This window comes from Rosa rugosa, chromosome 6, assembly GCF_958449725.1.
Source record: "Rosa rugosa chromosome 6, drRosRugo1.1, whole genome shotgun sequence".
Lineage (NCBI taxonomy): Eukaryota > Viridiplantae > Streptophyta > Magnoliopsida > Rosales > Rosaceae > Rosa > Rosa rugosa.
In genome coordinates this window covers 27,909,962-27,929,366 of record NC_084825.1, presented here as the reverse complement: position 1 = coordinate 27,929,366, position 19,405 = coordinate 27,909,962, and the positions used below count along the sequence as shown (strand labels likewise).

The following is a 19,405-nucleotide window of genomic DNA, read 5'->3' as shown; positions in this document are numbered from 1 at the left end:
GTTATTAATAATGTCTCTATTTTTTTCTTCTATTTCAATTTCAGGTACTATAATAGGATGGAAATCATGTGGACAGTAAGATTATAAAGACTCTTTGATATTACCTAAAATAGGAGAAGAAAAAAAGTCATTATAAAAAACAATTAGGAATCAACATTTTCATAATTATATTGTACAATTCATCAACATGACAAGACTAGCATATATTGATGTAGCTTAATTCTGAATTGAATAAACTGATCCTCCTTCCTTGTTGACACATACAACCTCAAAACTATAAATCACAACCGTTTATTTTTTACTTTCTGATATGTTTAAGGTAAAAAGACATAAATCATATGGTTAGCAAACCCATTGTTAACTCTTAAGTTTCAACATCATCAACACAAACTTTAGACTTTATCAAACAATATTGACATCCATCATATCTTACTTTCCATTCACCTCATCACATACGTTAACCTAGTGATTCATCGTAAACATAATTCGTAAATATAAACACGGTAAATCAAAAAAATTACCCCTACGCGATTCTCCTAAATATGAACTCGTCAAGGTCAACAAGACAGTACCCTACACCAGTTCCCCTAAACCCAAAATAAGAACCCTCTTGTATATTTCCCATTTTAGAATCCCAAAAATAGTTTCGTTAACCTTGCAGAACACGCGTATTTACTTTCTTAGAAGTAAAAATATAAAAAGTAAAAAAAGAAAGTAAATTTACTCTTTCACCGAGTTATTTCTGTGGGGTCTGCCGCCTCTGTCTCTCTCTCGCTCCTCTCTCTGTCTGATACTTACCTCCCTTCCATTCCCTGATTTTTCAAAATTGGACAAGACGATCGTCATGATTGTATAACACTCCTCCACACTCTCTCTCTCTCTCTCTCGCTTTCAATCCAGCCATAAACTCAGCGCTTTCGTCTCCTCCATCGCCGACCCTCCAAAAAAAACCCAAACCAGAGAGAAACACTCGCCCAGCCACAAAAAAAACCAGAATTTCAAACCAAACCACAATCCCAGAATCTCAAGCTAGTTAAACCAACCTTAAAGTCTCAATCTTTGTTTCTCCTTCTTCCTCCTCGTTCGGTTTCACGTGTTGGGTCTGTTTCACATATGTAATGCATCAGAAGAAATCAGAAGCTCAGATCGGAAAAGAAAGCACCGGCCTCTCTTCCGATTTCAACCCCACCATAATCTCCGCCCCACCACCTTCATCTCTCGCTTCAATCTCCCACCAATTCTCCCATTTCGCTCACTACCCATCTCTAAATGACGCCCCGATTCCTCAGACCATACCCTACAAGCGTCCCCTTCTGACCCAAACTCACTCCTCTCTAGTCAAATCCCCGACCCTTTACAAACTCCAACCCGCTCCTCAAAACCCACCTCTCTTTTCTCCTTCCCTCGCCGCCAAGTCCGCCTTCTTCCGCCTCCTCCGCCGCGCCAACCGCCTCCGCCGCCTCTTCTTGCTCCTCTCCCTCCCCTTCTTCTACTTCCTCGTCTCTCACCCAAGTCATTCCTTCATTCTCGACTTCCTCTCAGCTTTCGCTTTCTCCTCCGCATTGCTCTTCTCCCTCAACCTCGCCCTTCCTCGGCTTCCGTCTATTCGGCTTTTTCTTGCCAGGTCGTTTCCGATCAAGCTTAAGTCCTCTGCTTCATTGTCCAGGCCGCCGCTGCCGGTGTTCTGGTCAATCGGGTCGCGGCAGAAGCCGGAGAAGGGAGGGATTTCGGGGTGTTGGGTGCAGGTTTACAGCAACGGGGACGTGTATGAGGGTGAGTTTCATAAGGGGAAGTGTTCCGGGAGCGGGGTTTATTACTATTATATGAGTGGGAGGTATGAGGGGGATTGGGTGGATGAGAAGTATGATGGATATGGTGTAGAGACTTGGGCTAGAGGGAGCCGGTACCGCGGGCAGTATAGGCAGGGGCTTAGGCATGGTTTCGGGGTGTATAGGTTTTACACCGGGGATGTTTATGCTGGGGAATGGTCTAATGGGCAGAGTCATGGGTGTGGAGTTCATACATGTGAGGATGGGAGTAGATATGTAGGGGAATTCAAGTGGGGTGTCAAGCATGGCCTTGGCCACTACCATTTCAGGTAATTTTTCGCAGCCTTTGGGATTCCTTGTTTTCGGATTTTCTGTTATGGTTTTGGTAATTTTATTTCAGTGTTATTGTAATGTTGTTAATGATGGATTTTGATGTGATGCTTATTGGTTGTTCATTATAAATTTGTGGTTTTGCAAGAATCATCAAGCATGCGTCTCATATTTCGTTAGCTATGATTCTTTTGATTGCCAAGGGTCTGTTGTGTGTGTAGTGGTAATAGGTTCTGGTGTTTGTTTACCGTTTTATGTTTTGGTTTCTCTGTATATTGTGTGTTTTGTCCGTAATGTAGGAGCTTCTTATGCTTGTAAGTCTTGCACAAGGAACAGTGTCTCTAGCACGGACTATAGAGCCTTGACAAATAAAATTGATGTCACATCGCATCAAAAGATGAATCACAAATATCAGTTTGCTTTCGCTTATATATTTTGAGTCAAGTTGTCCTGAGTAGCAAGTATGTTGGGGCTTTTGGTGCTTGGATTGTCAACTTAATGTTGGAAATGAGATTAAATGTGAACAGATATTGAACTGATATATACTGATCTTTCATTATATTGAAATATTGTGTTGTCTTGCCCTGCAATGAGTACACACACAAATATACACCCATGCATGTTTTGTTTATTTGCATCATTTGGTATGGTGGCTAAGGACACGCCCATGTATTAATGTTTGAGACTGTTCTGATAATTTGTTACTTGTTACTTTAAATTCAGAAACGGAGACACTTACGCTGGAGAGTATTTTGCGGACAAAATGCATGGGTTCGGGGTCTATCAATTTGCAAATGGGCATCGTTATGAGGGAGCCTGGCATGAGGGTAGAAGGCAAGGCCTCGGTATGTACTCGTTTAGAAATGGGGAGACTCAAGCTGGTCACTGGCAAAATGGAATTCTTGATGTTCCAAGCACACAGAATGCAAGTTTTCCTGTATCTCCTGTTGCTGTTAATCATTCCAAAGTCCTTAATGCAGTTCAGGTACTTAATATTACATAAAATCTTTCCACAAGATCTCTACTTATTTTTTATGGAAACTAATAGTTGTAGATGCATTTACAATTAAAAGACGCATAAAGAGATTAAGAATTTCCTTCTGTGGAGTAGCTTTGGAAATTTAACACTAGGATTACAGAGGAGTTGTTGGCTTGGATAAATCTTCCTTGACATGTGATTCCTTGAAGATATATGAGTCATCAGTGAAGACTCAACACATTTCTTGCTTTGTTTTCTGTGCTTGTCCTTCTCTAAAAATGTTTTACCTCTTTTTTGTCAAGCTGCAGCAACTTAGAAAAAAACTTGTAGTTAGTAGTTAGCACAGCTATTACAATACGTGTGCTTTTGGGGACATTGAATAAAATGGGAACTGATATTAATAGTACACATTTTTGTATCTGCAGATATTTGATGAATTTTCCCTGTTTACGAGTATTACTTGTTAGCCATGATAGTAAAACTTGTTAGCTAATAGAATTTGTTCTTAATTAGTTTTTGTTGTGTTGTTCTAATCAGGAAGCACGAATAGTGGTGGAGAAAGCCTATGATGTGGCCAAGGTGGATGAAAGAGTTAACAGGGCTGTTATTGCAGCCAACAGGGCAGCCAATGCAGCTAGAGTAGCAGCCGTGAAAGCTGTCCAAAAACAAATGCAGCATAATAGTAGCAGTGACAACATTCCAATTCCAGTTATCTGAAACTCCGCGGCGACAACTTATTTATTGTTGCAAGTTTCTGAGGTTAGGAGGGCGAAAATGACTTCTTTAAGTGGGGTCAAGTTTTATGTTCCATAGCGTTTTGTCTTGCCTCGAGAAGATGTTGCCTCTTTGAACTCATCTACTCTGGAGGATCAGCAAGTTACTTGTCATTGTTTATTAGGTTGTGTATACATAGAGCAGTGGGAATGCCAGAGAGCATTTGGGCGCTTTACTAATTTTCGGTTGCAATCTTAGTCCGGTTTTGTATAGATGAGATAGATGTAATATAAGTGCTGGTGCCTGGTGAAATCTTGACCCAGCCACTGTCTGTTGTATCTGAATTGACAGTTATTTAACAAGGTGAAAAGAAATCTAATAACCAATGAATATCTGCACTTGTCTATTTGCAGTCAGAATTATGAAAGCTTTCTTGGCGACTCGCAAATGAGTTGTTTTGTAGTCTTGTAGTTGCAAAACAATTTATAACTCTTAGCACACAGAAATTAAAGTAATGGAATGGACAAGCCACTCTTCTGAAGAAATACCATTTGGAAGGGTTTGCAGAACCACTAGGCGAGGTTTAAGCATAAAACCAAGTATAAGAATAAAGGCCTAAATAGTTGGTTTGACTTGCACAGATATGGCACCATGGAAGATCACATAAAAGCAGATGCATACTAGTAAAAACATGATATGTAAGAAATAAACAAACTATGAAACAAATCCGACCAATTTACCGGTGGTCAGAGCAAATAACCACCTCAATTAAGCAATTGAAATTCACAATGCCTGTATATAGAAATTCAAACCAAAGAACCACCTCAAGGGAAGCAATTATCATTTACTCAAAACCCACTATGCTTAATCAACGCTACAGCTCCGCATACAAGTACATAAGAGAATTCATCAAAACTTGATTAGGTTTTACATATCGCACCATGAAAGAAAAAGACAGATGGCTAAAAGAAAAACATAACACTGCAACTTCAACTCTCAGTCTGCTCCCTGAGCCTTCGGATGGTGCTCCTAACTGTCACGGCACTTGCAGTACTGCAATTTGATGACCAAATGGGAGGTTATAACATCAGCATAGAAAGACAATGGCATAAATAAAGCCAATTATTTGTAAAACACTTACTTGAGTGTGTAGGCACCTCCAGATTTCACTTTGCCGCAGTCTTTGCAACCCCAGATTCCAACAGCCTTTCTCTTCACCGCATACTGCAATTGGTCACTTTCATTAGGACTACATATAGAAAATCTAATTACTCTTTCCTCTTCTCACATAGTTTGCATGAATCTAAAGCAGACCCCTCATACAAAAAACCAAGACCAGTAGAATTAAATACCTTGCCGCAAAATTCACAGAAGTACTTGCTGTGCTGACTGACCTCCATCTTCTTAATCTGCTTCCTCAGACTAGCACCATATCGGGTTCCTGAATAGATGTAAAACAAGTACCACCAACTTTTAACCCACGTAAACATACTAAATACAAACTTATCATGAGTACGGAATTCAACTCTTCATGAGAAAAAAAAAATAGAATCAAGCAACAGAAAACAGAGGAACTAAAAGGGCCAATTAATGACACTGACACACCATCCCAACATAACAATTCCCCTGTAGCAACAGTTCTATCAAAGTGTGGTCCCTAGAAATAGCAGTCAAAACACTTCAACATCCACTTCTTTCCTCAAACTGCCAAGTGGTGTTACACAATTGTTCCACCAAAACCTGTAGCAGCATGGTTCTATCACTACATAATATCTAGCAATGCACTCCAACACCTATCCACTAATTTTTTTTCAGATTTCTATGTGGTGATTCACAATTATTCTGAGCCTCAATTAGCATTACCACTTAAGACTAGAGTTCCATGACTTCAACTATTCTAGTTAGATTCAAACAGAAGTTGAATGTTTCACCCATAGAATTAAAAGTACAGGAAAATTCCAGTGGGCACTTACCATACTTCCCGACAATACCAGCCTTCTTGGTTCTCTTTGTCTGTATAACATATCAGGAATCACCGCATTAGACCCAAGATCATCTCAACGGTTTAGCAAAATAAAAGCAAAAATAATAGCAGCATCGATATAAGCTGCTCCTATCCAGGATTCAGTTCGATTGAGATGTTATAATCACAGAACAAAAAACCGCCAACAGCAAAAACTAGGAGTCCACCTCCACTGTCTTTGAAGAAACCGAATAATAGAACGACAAGGCACTAATCACAGAAACTAAGAACAAATTTCAATATGCTAACCGAAAACAATAATACAGCACACACTCAAATGACAATAACAATACATCAAATTTCCCTTTTCAACTCCCTATACAAGATCTGAACTTAGTCTGAAATTACATAAAACTGAGAAAAGAACTAAAACCCTTTATAACCTACATGAAAGGACAGACAGCTCCATTTCTTAAGGTTTGCAGTAACCCAATACTTGTTTTTGCAATCCCTTTTGAACCCAAAAATCGAAAGAAACAAATGACAACTGAACAATACAGATTCGAATGTACAGCTATCAAAATCCGAAGGGAGAAAAACAGATCCATTTCGATGAAATTCGTAATCCAGAAAAAAAGCTAGAAAAGAGCTTATCAAACCAAGAGGTTTGACGCAATAGAGGAAACGTACCATCTTTTCGGGTTTGGAAGTGGAGAAGCTAAAACCCTAGAAACCTCCGTCTATCCTTCGACCTTCGTTTCGTTGGCTTTTATATGGTGGCTTCCCACGCCAGAACTTTTGGGTTTGGGCTTTTTGTTTCATTGGGCCTTTCGATTGGATCCATACTTCAGTCGTTTGTACCGGCCCATATATGAAAATGACAAATAAGGTAAAAAAAAAAAATTAATCAAAGATGAAAAATACATTACAGAAGAGAAGATTTTCCTCGGGCAACGCGTACTTAAGGCTTGGTCCTCGTACTGAGAGATATATTCGCAGCAGCCGACTAGGGTTGAAATTCTTGATCGGTAGACGGGTTTGTAGCAACCAATAATGGTAATGCATGTTCTAGTCGTGTTTGATATATTAAGAGAGAACCAAAACCTATTACAACCTAGGGTTTGCATTGAGTGGTGGCAGCGTCCGTCGTTCACGACTCAAATGACAGTTGTGTCATTATCTAGACAATAATTTTTTTTTTCATTTTCTATGTAGATCAAAAAAGTTTTCCATCTATCTTGGAAGTTTTATAAAATGTTGTGACATGTTCAAATGGCTCGAAGACGCAATTCTTTTGTAATATAATAATTTCAAGATTATCAATCAAAGAGCATGTTTCTCTCCAAAATGCATCTTATTTACTTATATGCATGAGGGACATAGACGCGTACAATGCTACATCTGGCTACAGCCCAACTCAATTTTTTTTCAAAAATATTTTATATATCATGAAATGTACCATACCTACATGATTTTCTCATAGACCAGTTGGTTAAAGCTTTGGGTTAATATAAATCAAGTCATTCGTTCAATCACCAATAGAATAGGTTTTTTTTTTTTTTTCTTTCTTTCTTTCTTCTTTTACTAATTTTCATTTTTTTTCTTTTTTGGGTCTATTCTTTTTTACTAATTATACATCAAAATATTTCTACCTTCATCTATTCTTTTTCATGATATGATTGAGTAATAATTCTCTAAATTCGTTTATTTACAGTTGTTACAATTATTGTTAATGGATAAAATGTATATCACATAGATATTAAAAATAAACTCAATCATTTTTTAAAATTTATATGCTTTTAGTAGGAAAAAAAAAAGGTTATTGTTCTAGCCCATCCGAACTTGACATCTTAGATCCGTCTCTAACTAAAATTAGCCTAACCTATTTTCAATTCCTGGCTACGTCCCTGTGCATGAGCGAAAGTAAATGCTACAAACAAGCACAGTACTGCTATATATGATGTATAATGGTCATATAGTAATTTGTCCACACATACATAAAAACAAACTATTGATCAAAATGGAAACATTTTTTTATATAGATTTATCAATATTGACAGCTTGACCATAGTAGCAATCATGAGACAACTTGACTAATCCACTTTAATGGTTCGAGATTCTTTTGGCAATGAGTAAATGTGTCATGCCCCGAATTTTGAAAAAATAAATTCAAATTCAAAACATGAAAATTTAACTAATCCATTTAATTGCTCAGAGGTTTTTCGAATAAATCACTCAACAACAAACTGAAATCCAAATCACAATTCAACTCAATCCCATAAGTCAATTATTACATCACCAAACAACCAAATCTAAATGTAAGGATCACAAGAGCATACATGAACTTCAATATAAAAACAAATAGGTATGAACCTAATACTGCTGCACTACACAACTCAATCTCCACCCTGAACGTCCTGACATGCAGGATTAACCCCTACACCATGGAATAGTGCATCGGGATTGCAAACAACAAACTCTGGTAAGCTTTTGAAGCTTGTATGAGTAAACTCAAAACAAAATAATACAACAACCTCTGCTTAATCATTTCTCAACACAACACAAAATTAAATTAAAGCATTCAACGTCAACTCCACAATTCATTCGAAATCAAAGTCCCATATGGGCGACCAAAGAAAGGACAACTGAAACTTTCTTTTATAAATATATACTCATGAGCACGATAACACAAATTATTCCCCAAGCAGTATATTGCACTTAAGAGCACGATAACTAAAAGTTATCCCCCCCAAGCAGTGCATTGGCAGACATACTAGAGCTTTAACTGAATCGTAGCATGTCACCTCGGCCAAGGTGTGAGCATACAATATAATTGCCTCGATCACCAATGTGATAAAAGATCCTCAAACCAAACATTTAAAAGTCCACGTGACTCAAAATATTTCACTCATCTCAAAATACTCTTCAGCACAATAAAATCAAACAACTTCATGATAAATTGTATTCTCGTAAGAGTTAATGCTCGAAATAACAATTCAATCAATTCTCAATCATTTCTTCATCCAATACCACACCATTCAAATGTATATTCCACGTAAATATATATACGTAGTCATCCACTCAAGGATGCCTACTAATACCAACTCTAGTTCAAACGCACCAAAAATCGAGAAATTCATTTTTATAATTAAGAGTAAATGCTCGAAATTTATTTTACTGTTGTGTAAATGACATATGGAGTTGGGCTGTCAAATTTGACAGAACACACTCAATCTGTCTTTTGTTTTTAATCATTATTTCTCTCTCCTCTCTCTCTCTCTCTCTCTCTCTCTCTCTCTCTCTCTCTCTCTCTCTCTCTCTCTCTCTCTCTCTCTCTCTCTCTCTCTCTCTCTCTCTCGCTTCTTTCCCCACAAAACTTCTTTCTCTTTCCTTCTCCAGTTCTGCATCTTCTCATCTTCTCAGGCAATTGACCCACAATAACATCGGCCGGTGTCGACTTGGACGTAGTCCTTCAAAGGGGTTTTGATTCCAAGCTTTGCGAAGGAGAGACCGACCTTGGAAGGGTGGCTGTTGCCGCCCAATTTCAGATCCACAACAGATGAAGAAACATAGAGGAGGCTCCAGCTAGCTATGGCACCGAGCGTCGTCGACTTTTAACCCTGAAGTTTGGGATTGGACCCAGAAGCAAGAAGGAGACTAAACCCCGAAGAAGAAGAATGAATGGTTTTCCAATTATGAATGGGTAGATGGGTGAGACTCGATCTTATTTGGGTGCTTTGGGTAGATGGAATAAGATTTGTTTGGGTGCTTTGGGATTGAAAAGTTATCTCATGCAATTGTTGGCTTGTTGCCCATCAAAGAAGAAAAAAGAAACAGAATGAAGAAGAAGAAAGAAGATCAGATCGAAGAAAAAAGAAACAGAAAGAAGATCAGATCGAAGAGATAATGAAGAAAGAGAAAAAAATAATTTTCTTTTTGTTATAAAAAATTTCAAAAAATAATATTTAAATATAACTACTCTATTGGACTAAAAATTTGTCAAAAATGACTACGACACGTCATCCTTCAAATTCGAATTTGACACAAGCTTTTTGACTAACCCGTTGGAGATGCTCTTACCGCTCTTAATTCTTAGCACAAAGCGATCAAATTAGGCTTTGCTACTCCCAATAACTTCTCAAAAAAAAAAAAAAACATTGAAACAAATTAACATATACAAAACAACTTCACTGAATATATTCTATCATTTTTATGCCTTGTAATGGAGCTTGATCAGTGTATAAAGAATCTCACAAGATCCAACTATTTTGGACAACCTTTGAGTAATCCAATGGTCAATATTCAAAGGTCCGCAATACAGATAAACCCCGAATCGCAGTTGTTGTCAGTTTCATTATCAAAATGAATTTGATACTTCATTATATGGAAGAATTTGATTCCCAGCACCACATACACCAGTTCAGGTCCCCAGCATCCACCTTTCTCTGTTGGTCTCAAACCTTTAATCAAATATTCACTCCCCTTCGACTCATGCATCCACTTATCCTCCAGATTCCAAATGAGCATTTATGGAGGCCAACGACAACTGGTGGTCGACTGTTGCTATTGCCAGACCCAAATCCAGCTGCCTTCTGTGAATCCGATATACCTCGTCGGCACATCCGTCCGCTGCGGCAGCTGCTATGCCAGTACCCGCGTCGCCTCTCCCGGCTCCACCCGCTCCCTCCATAGTGCTGTAGCCTACTATGTCGTCGACGTCTTATTTTCAGGTTGCACTATTGTTTCTGGTAATAAAGTTAGTGGGAACACTGGGGACCATAATGGAAGTTTTTCTGTTGGCAACACTCTCCCTCCCTCGCCCTACAACCACGCGCCGCCGGGACCTCCGCCGAACGTGCACGGCCGGAAGAAGGCTGTGATCTGCGGGATATCGTATAAATACTCGAGGCATGAGCTCAAGGGTTGCATCAATGACGCCAAATGCATGCGGTATCTCCTCATCAACAAGTTCAAGTTTCCAGATGATTCCATTCTCATGCTCACTGGTATGGAACTATGGATCATGTTGCATATGGCTTGTTATATATAATTATTATATTCAAGTTTTATATATAAGTGTTATATTGCATTGGAGTCTTTAGACCATATAAGGTTGAGACTTTTGAGAAATGGAGCTGTTTGAAGCATTTGGGGTAGTTTTTATGAGGAGAAAGTTTAGATGAGAAATATTGCAGTTGGATATAAATGTTGTATGTAGGAAGGCTAATCGGTTAGTTATCGGAGAAGATAAGAGTAGGAGTGTGATGAATTTTTGGGTGATTTTCATCATATTTGGCATGGTAAGCTAATTACCAAAGCTGACTACAGGTCATGAACTCATGATGGCTTGATTCAACCATCATTTTATACTTTTATGTCGTCTTTGAGGAAAATTAAAATACATCAGGTGATGGAAGTTTAACAGTTATATCTTCCAGCTTGTTAGATGAACGAGTTAGTTACCAATGATTAGCCTGACAGACGGTGTGGCATATGAAAATTTTGTTGGTGGTGATATATTTTGCTTGTTGATTAGATCGCAAATGGGGGTTTTCTTTATGCTGTTTGGACTCATAGGAACCTTACAGTCAAGGGTGGTCGGGTGGATCTAGAAACTTTATTGGCAAGACATATTAAATTCCATTGAAACTGCAGGGCAGCAGGGGTCAGTACTCTTTTTTTTTTTTTTTTTTTTTTTTTAGTGGAGTAGTTGTATCTGGGTCTGGGGACTGCCTGACTTCTTAATTCCATTTTTGTTCTGTTATGTTGAACTTCTACTCCCTTGTGAGGGCAATAGTCATTTCATGAACAAGACAAGGGGAATCGTTAAGCGTTGCGTACTATTGCAACAAATTATATTTGGCTTAATGCTCTCCTGCAAGGTAACTAATAGAAAAAAACTAAAGCTGGCCTAGTTTAAGTCAAGACTAGCTAGTAGGCACGCAGCTTCAGTACTTTCAGAGTTTCAGTTTCAGGATGATATTGCACCCTTGGTTATTGTCGTTTATAGTTGCAATTACTTTAATCACGATAATTAATTTTGTCTTGTTCTTCAGTCTGTCATCATCAGGAGTTGACAAAAAAGGGCTATCTTCTGTTGTGTCATTTCTTTCAAAATATGCCTTCACCTGGAAACAGAGAAGCTTCTTAATAACCTTTCCCCTTCTAGTATGAAATTATCCTTTTCTAGTAACCAAATGACACAGAAAAATTATATATCCATCTCAAAGCAAATGCTTGCAAATTTGTCTTGATGCAAATCATTTGGCAAATACGAAGCAAAAGTAAATAGCCTTTAGTGTTTAAGAACAAACATAAATTGACACAGAGAGAGAGAGAGAGAGTTTAGAGGCAGAGATTTGATGTTGTAATGTGTGTATTATTCTCCTCACATAAGAGGGTATTTATAGGAATACAAAGCTAGTGTGAATGCTCTAAGAGTGTGTTTGGATGAGGGAAAAAATGATGGAATTTAATTGAAAGTGAGGATTTCATAATTCCTACAAGCTAATTCTCTCGTTTGACATTATCAGATTGGAAATTTTAAATTTCTCTGTGGAAAAAACGAAGGAATTCATTGTTTAAATTCCCCACTTCAATTTCCACCAAAATAGGTGTCATTTACGAATTCCTTTGCAATATTCAATTTTCATTTCCAAAACAAGGTTTTTTTCTATTTTATTTATTTATTTATTTTAAACTTTCTTAATTTATTACACATTTCAAATCCTAAATAGATACAACCAAACAATAGAAATTGCAATTAATGGAATTTTAGATTGATGGAGTTAAAGATTCCATTATTTATAAATTCCTACGGATTTCATAATTTTCTCATCCAAACGCACCATAAGAGAAACTCAAAATGATAACTAAGCTCATCCTCAAACAACAGCTCATGGCTGCTTCAATTAGGGGTGGGCATTTTGCACCGAAAATGCGGTTACTGACCCGAACCGCACCGAAAAAAACGGTTCGACAACCGCACCGAACTAAAACGGTGACGTTTTATGATCACACCGCATCGAACCGTATAAAAGCGGTTCGGTTGCGGTTTCGGGTCATAACCGCCCGATTTAAACCGACCCACACCAAATTTATTTTAATTACATTTTATTTATTTATTATTTCTCTATTGATGGAAATGTTGGTTTTCAATATATAAGAAATCCATTTTTGATTAGGTTTTCAGTTTGTAATAAGTTGCTATGTTTGCTTGATCATTGATATATATATATATATATATAATAAGTTGCTATGGTCTTTCTGCAAGTTGCTTTATATTTGGGTGACATTGCCGATTTGTGTGGACTCTAAATGCATTCAAAATTTATTTATGCCTTATTGAAATTGTTAGGTAAAAATAAGCCTGATTTTGGCCCTCTCTTCCTAGTTGAAATTAATAAATCGCTCCAAACATAAACCGACCCGCACCGCACCGAAAAATGATGTAACCGAAATAATCGGTTCAGCCCTTTTGTAATGCGGTTGCGGTTTGATATATAGGCCAACCGAAAAAAGCGGTTTGGTTGCGGTTTGGGCCTCAAACCAAACCGAACCGCACCGCGCCCACCCCTAGCTTCAATGATGATATTTGCCATGCTTGTTATCTCTTTACAAGCTTTATGCCACACAAGTCTTCATACCTATGTTTATACACTCAAGTACTATGTTTATACACTCAAGTACCTATTACATGATATAGTCATCATACATTATACATTATACTACAACATTAGCAAATTGTATTTTGTATTCGTATTTTTTAACATGTATATTGTTAATTCTTTACATATTTTGTACTGCAGAAGAAGAAACTCAGCCAGCTAAGATTCCAAATAGATACAACATTAGAATGGCATTACATTGGCTTGTACAAGGATGCCAACCAGGTGACTCCCTTGTGTTTCACTACTCTGGTCATGGTTCACGGCAGAGGAATTATCATGGTGATGAAGTTGATGGATATGATGAAACCCTTTGTCCCCTTGACTTTGAAACCCAGGGTATGATTGTCGATGATGAGATAAATGCAACAATTGTTAGGCCTATTCCACATGGGGTCAAGCTTCATGCAATTATAGACTCTGGTCATAGTGGCACTGTACTGGATTTGCCATTCCTTTGCAGAATGGACAGGTTAGTGGGTGTAATATGAAGTTATGCATGTCTTGCTTCTCTTTCACCATGTTTACCTATAGTCCCTCTTCTAAAATAAGATTTGTATATGTGGATATCCCTTGTTGATTTAGGGGTGGAAAATATGTATGGGAGGATCATCGCCCTAGATCAGGCATATGGAAGGGAACTAGTGGTGGAGAAGTTATATCTATCAGTGGTTGTGATGACGATCAAACCTCTGCTGATATATCAGTAAGTTTGACAAGGAAAAAAAATGTCTCGAGTTCAGTAATGTTTATAGATTTAATTTCCACAACATCTGATTGATGCTTTTTGGGGTAAAGGCTCTATCCAAGATCACATCAACCAGTGCCATGACTTTCTGCTTCATCCAAGCAATCGAGCGTGGACAGGCAGCCACATATGGAATCATACTCAATTCTATGCGTAATACCATTCGAAGTACGGGCTCTGGTGGTGGTGGTAGTGCTGTTGCTTCTCTGCTTGGTGGTAGTGGAGGTGCTGTTACATCGCTTGTCAGCATGCTTCTAACAGGCGGAAGTGTTGGTGGTGGTGGGCTAAGACAGGTATATATTGGCTTGCACGACATTCTTTGTATTGGTATTGAAAGTTCAATGATAGTCGTTGTTATATCACTATAGGCTTTCTGTATGAAAACAAGGTTATTTTTTTTTTTTTGATAATCGAGCTAGTAGGGCGAATATATATTCATCAAAAGCCAGAATAAACCATTACATACCATTCCGCTGCCATTACATACTCTCCTGCAAATAAGGGGGCTGTGACCAGTTACCCATTTTTAGCCCAAAAAATGCCCACTTACTCCACCAAGAGTTTTTTAACCCCATTTACCCAATCTTACATCTATTGACATTTTAGCCCCTGTTAATTAAATTAAAACCCATCCATCTCTTAACAGTCTCTCTCTCCTTCCCAAACTCTCTCTCTCTCCCCCCGATCTCCACCTCCACTCTCTCTCTCTCTCTCTCTCTCTCTCTCTCTCTCTCTCTCTCTCTCTCTCTCTCTCTCTCTCTCTCTCTCTCTCTCTCTCTCTCTCTCTCTCTCTCTCTCTCCTCCCCATGATCTCCACCTCCGGTCTGTCTCTCTCTCTCTGATCGCCGCGCCGGAGATGCAGTCCAAATCTGAACACGACGATGAAGCTCCAGTCGGCGATCCAACGTTCTCGTCGCCGTTCGATTGATCGGCGATCCAGCCACTCCAACGTCCTCGTCGCAGTTCATCGGCAATGTGTCTACTGCCCCTAACGCTGCCCCTAAACCCTAAACTTAACACAAAGACATTATTTGGGGGCAGTAATGTGTCTACTGCCCCCCACTAAACCATTATTACTGCCCCCCACTAAACCATTAAAACTTGCCCCAGTTTTGTGAAGGGTTCTGACTTCGTATGAAGACATTATTTGGGGGCAGTAATGTGTCTACTGCCTCCCACTAAACCATTAAAACTTGCACCAGTTAAGTGAAGGGTTCTGACTTCGTATGAAGACATTATTTGGGGGCAGTAATGTGTCTACTGCCCCCCACTAAACCATTAAAACTTGCACCAGTTTCAAGGATTCACAGTGTATTACACTTTATCACAAACAAATCAACAAGAGATGATTACTGTCTCCTAAGAAAGACATTATTGGGTGGCACTAATGTGTCTACTGCCCCCCAATAGATCATCAAACATTACACCGCTTCCTATGTTTCGCAGATTATACAAGTTATTCACACTCAAAACAACAGATAATGTCTAAAAACCCACATTATGAGGGTCAATATTCTGTCTACTGCCCCCCACTAGACTGACACAAACAACACAATTTTTTTCATTTATCAACTACTGCAATTTAACACTACATTTACTTTGGAATAGCAGTTTTCAGTCCGTCAATAAATAAAGCAGTCATCATTGGCCCCCAATACAAAGTCTACTGGGGGGCACTAATGTTACAACTTTTATGGTTATGACTGCACAATAGCAGATAGCCATTTTCAGTCCGTCGTCGATTCCTTCAGAAGGTCAACCCCGGCCTCGCCGAGCTTCTCAGCGACGAGGACCGTCGGCTTGGCGTCGAGCCTGGCAGCGGAGAGCACGACGACGAGTTTCGGCGCGGCGATGGCTAGAGCAGGCGTCGTGGGCGACCTGCCGGAGGGATGGAGGGAGGGAGAGAGAGATCCGACGTCTTCTGGAGAGAGAGAGAGAGATAGAGAAATCGGTGAGGGGGGAGGAGAGAGAAATCGGTGAGGGGGAGAGAGAGAGAGAGAGAGAAACTGAGAGTAGAGAGATTGAAGGAGAGGGCAAAAAAGTCCCAAAAATTAATAAAAAGAATTAATTGGGTAAAGGGGAAATAATCCCTTAGAGTGTTTTGGGTAAATGGGGTTTAAAAACTCTTAGTCGGGCAAGTGGGCACATTTTAAGCTAAAATTGGGTAAATGAGCATTTTCCCTAAGTCTTATTAGTTTATAAGCATCAGGTTAAATTAAGTTCTCATATATTTATTTTAACTTAATATTGCAATTTATTGTCATTGATGTGCCGTTTTGTTTTGCTTGTTACAGGAGCCTCAATTAACTTCCTGTGAGCCGTTCGATGTGTACACGAAACCTTTCGCCCTATGATCTTTTCTGTCTACTCATATCAACACTTCATGTATTTTAGTCTCATAGATATTTGTGAAACAACTTGATGGGTAAAAAATATATTTTACATTCTTTAATGTATCCTATTGATAGGATACCCTTGTTTGTACTGCTCCTTACATTTGGTATAGTCGTCTTTTGTTCCTAAGATGTTTTTGTTGAAACAGGATATGCATCAGAAATCCCCAGTATATGAAATTGTGAAGTACCTTGTTTACTTGTTACTTTTCTTGTCTTAACAAAATGATAGAGTAGCTGACGGGGAACATACAAAGAAGAGCTTGAATGTGAAGTACATTGTTTACTTGTTACTTTTCTTGTCTTAACAAAATGATAGAGTAGCTGATGGGGAACATACAAGAAGAGCTTGAATGCTTGAAAATCCATGAAAACAAAAATTATAGTATGTTTACTTACAAATGAATGATTCTTTGAAGTGAGTTTGAACTCATTTTCACACTTTCATTCTCGAGTTGGGCCAAGTCCAATGATCAATTTACCGAGATTTGCTCATGTTTCATGTCTCTCTATTGAGTCTTTTCAGTTCAATGCCTCAATGAACCGGTAGTCTAGATTATCGATGTGGTTTCACATCGCTTTGGGAACTTTAGATTATATTGAGTTTTGAATATGTCTACTTGATCCTAAAAATATAAACTGCTCGTCAATCTTTTCTACTTGATCATGTGGTATTGGTTTTAGTGAGCTCGTCACGTCAACAATTTTGTGAAGAAATTGATGGATTAGATGAGAGTCGGCTACGATTGATTGGTTACGATTGATTAAATTAGAGTGTACAAGAGCACATATGATCCTATAAAAATTTCGGGGTACAAATGATTTTGTATTTAAGTTCGATGAACAGAATGAAGCAGAAAATGCTTATTGAGTTGATCCGACCCATCTTCAATGGACAAATACTTTCCATAAAGAAACGACTCTTGGCCGGCCATTAGTCTTGACAGCGACATATCTAATTGAACCAGGGAATTAGATGGAAGGGGATTAAAGCAATTGCCTAGAATTAAAGCCCTATAAACCCAGGAAAGAGGGCACTTGAGGCGTGTTCCCAAGGTAGACTCATTCTATAATCTGTACCAACTCACATTATTATACTATTAACTTTTTTCTTTTTTCATTTTCATTTTCCATGTAGACCAAAAAAGTTTTCAATTTTCCCTGTACCATAAGTTTCCCCTTTATAAGTGAGAGGTAGTGAGTTCAAGTCACAATAGACTACTTGTTGTGCCGGTGAGCTGTGACCTATTGGTAAATTATAATTCTAACATTGTAAAGGTCATGAGTCCGATTCTCACTAGCATATGTAAGGGTATGGTGGGCTAAGCATTTTTTTTGTTTGAAATTAAAAAAAAAAAGACCAGTTATTGTATATGAATTGTTTATTTGATAAAAAAAAATTTTCATTTAAATAAAGTTTCATAAAATATTGTGACAAGTTCAAATGGCTCGAACACGCAGTTTTTTTTAGGGGTGGGCATTTTGTACCGAAAATGCGGTTATCGACCCGAACTGCACCGAAAAAACGGTTTGGTAACCGCACAGAACTAAAACGGTTTTGTTTTATGATCACACAGCACCGAACTGTATAAAAGCGGTTCTGTTGCGGTTTCGGGACATAAACCGCCCCATTTAAACCGATCCACACCGAATTTATTTTAATTACATTTTATTTATTTATTATTTCTCTATTGATGGAAATGTTGGTTTTCAATATATAAGAAATCCATTTTTGATTAGGTTTTCAATTTGTAATAAGTTGCTATGTGATACGCTAAAAGCAAGCGCGCAATTTAACCCTGCAAAATGTAGTTGTTAGTATAGAATAAGTATGGATCATTCTAGCCGGCGATTGAGGGTACATCTGTAATTGCAAAAACAAATAAAGAATTAAAATAATAAAGTAAAAAGTATTATGTACAAAAATAAAACAAAGAATATATACAAGTTAATGTAAAAAGAGGGGATTAGGATTTTTAAAATCGAAAATTAAAATAAATAAAATAAAGAAAATCTAAAAACACATATACAAGAATGGAACGTAAGAAACAAAGATCAAAACCAATTCCATGTAATAAAATTAGATTCAAACCCTATCATTGATCATCCAAGTCATGAGAAAGATCGAAGTTGATCATGTGAAACATTCGAAGCAAATGATTTCCCATATTTTACTTTCCTTAACTAATTAATCCAAATGAAAGCACCTAGATCAATCCTATTAAACATGCAATCAAAGTCTAGAAAGCTAGCTAATCAAAACATGTTCAATGCAAGAAGCATAGAGAAATGTTATCAACTTAAGTGCACAACCTAGTTATGAATAAGTTCACCTATTTGCAATCCTCTTCAATTGAATTCGACCTTTGTCCAAAGCCTTTACTACTTGTGATTTAGGTTCACAAAACTATTAGGTGAATCGTTTACCAAAATCTAGCACCAATTATATGCAAATCCTATAAGTGTCGACCCAAATAAGATAAACATATAAAAGTTTTCTGTCAAGCAAATTCAATCGAACAAACTCACATAAGCAACTTAGAATCACAATTATGGAATTTGAAATCTTTATTTAAACATAGAAATTGGGCTTAAACTTTGCCCTAAACATTATTGTTAACTACAATTCATAGTTCTACAAATCTAAACAAAGAAAACCAAAAGAAGTTACAAAGAAAAAGATAGAATTACACCGTGAAGGGAGTGGATGATGAAGAGCTTGAGACGTTGATCTTGAATTTTGAAAGCAAGACTTCACTATCACGGCACAAGGTGGATGATGACGGCTAGGAGGCTTCATGACTTCTTCTTCTCCTTGCTTGAAAATGCAGAAACTTGAAAC

The 19,405-nt window shown here is 38.0% G+C and overlaps 3 protein-coding genes across 3 annotated transcripts; 2 read left to right on the top strand and 1 right to left on the bottom strand.

Moving 5' to 3' along the window:
• The first annotated feature begins 796 nt into the window (after positions 1-796).
• LOC133715816 (uncharacterized) lies at positions 797-4,190 on the top strand. Its single transcript, XM_062142480.1, has 3 exons — positions 797-2,098; positions 2,823-3,084; positions 3,616-4,190. The coding sequence occupies exons 1-3, from the start codon at positions 1,119-1,121 to the stop codon at positions 3,793-3,795; spliced, it is 1,422 nt and encodes a 473-aa protein (XP_061998464.1). The 5' UTR covers positions 797-1,118; the 3' UTR covers positions 3,796-4,190.
• A 407-nt stretch (positions 4,191-4,597) lies between these two features.
• LOC133715576 (large ribosomal subunit protein eL43) lies at positions 4,598-6,552 on the bottom strand. The gene is made up of 5 exons (XM_062142113.1): positions 6,446-6,552; positions 5,766-5,805; positions 5,145-5,233; positions 4,934-5,016; positions 4,598-4,845 (listed from the first exon to the last, which is right to left on the bottom strand). The coding sequence occupies exons 1-5, from the start codon at positions 6,446-6,448 to the stop codon at positions 4,782-4,784; spliced, it is 279 nt and encodes a 92-aa protein (XP_061998097.1). The 5' UTR covers positions 6,449-6,552; the 3' UTR covers positions 4,598-4,781.
• A 3,628-nt stretch (positions 6,553-10,180) lies between these two features.
• LOC133713491 (metacaspase-1-like) lies at positions 10,181-16,648 on the top strand. The gene is made up of 5 exons (XM_062139530.1): positions 10,181-10,761; positions 13,564-13,894; positions 14,008-14,128; positions 14,221-14,463; positions 16,465-16,648. The coding sequence occupies exons 1-5, from the start codon at positions 10,275-10,277 to the stop codon at positions 16,522-16,524; spliced, it is 1,242 nt and encodes a 413-aa protein (XP_061995514.1). The 5' UTR covers positions 10,181-10,274; the 3' UTR covers positions 16,525-16,648.
• Positions 16,649-19,405: the final 2,757 nt, after the last annotated feature.

What these genes read in the sequence shown, in the direction of transcription:
- LOC133715816 (XM_062142480.1), top strand. Translation starts at nt 1,119, where the DNA reads ATGCATCAGAAGAAATCAGAAGCTCAGATCGGAAAAGAAAGCACCGGC. An exon ending in CTTGGCCACTACCATTTCAG is followed by an intron (nt 2,099 to 2,822) that starts GTAATTTTTCGC and finishes CTTTAAATTCAG; the next exon opens with AAACGGAGACACTTACGCTG. An exon ending in AAGTCCTTAATGCAGTTCAG is followed by an intron (nt 3,085 to 3,615) that starts GTACTTAATATT and finishes TGTTCTAATCAG; the next exon opens with GAAGCACGAATAGTGGTGGA.
- LOC133715576 (XM_062142113.1), bottom strand. An exon ending in TGGTATTGTCGGGAAGTATG is followed by an intron (nt 5,234 to 5,765) that starts GTAAGTGCCCAC and finishes ACATCTATTCAG; the next exon opens with GAACCCGATATGGTGCTAGT. An exon ending in GGAGGTGCCTACACACTCAA is followed by an intron (nt 4,846 to 4,933) that starts GTAAGTGTTTTA and finishes ATCAAATTGCAG; the next exon opens with TACTGCAAGTGCCGTGACAG.
- LOC133713491 (XM_062139530.1), top strand. Translation starts at nt 10,275, where the DNA reads ATGAGCATTTATGGAGGCCAACGACAACTGGTGGTCGACTGTTGCTAT. An exon ending in TTCCTTTGCAGAATGGACAG is followed by an intron (nt 13,895 to 14,007) that starts GTTAGTGGGTGT and finishes TTGTTGATTTAG; the next exon opens with GGGTGGAAAATATGTATGGG. An exon ending in GTGGTGGTGGGCTAAGACAG is followed by an intron (nt 14,464 to 16,464) that starts GTATATATTGGC and finishes TGCTTGTTACAG; the next exon opens with GAGCCTCAATTAACTTCCTG.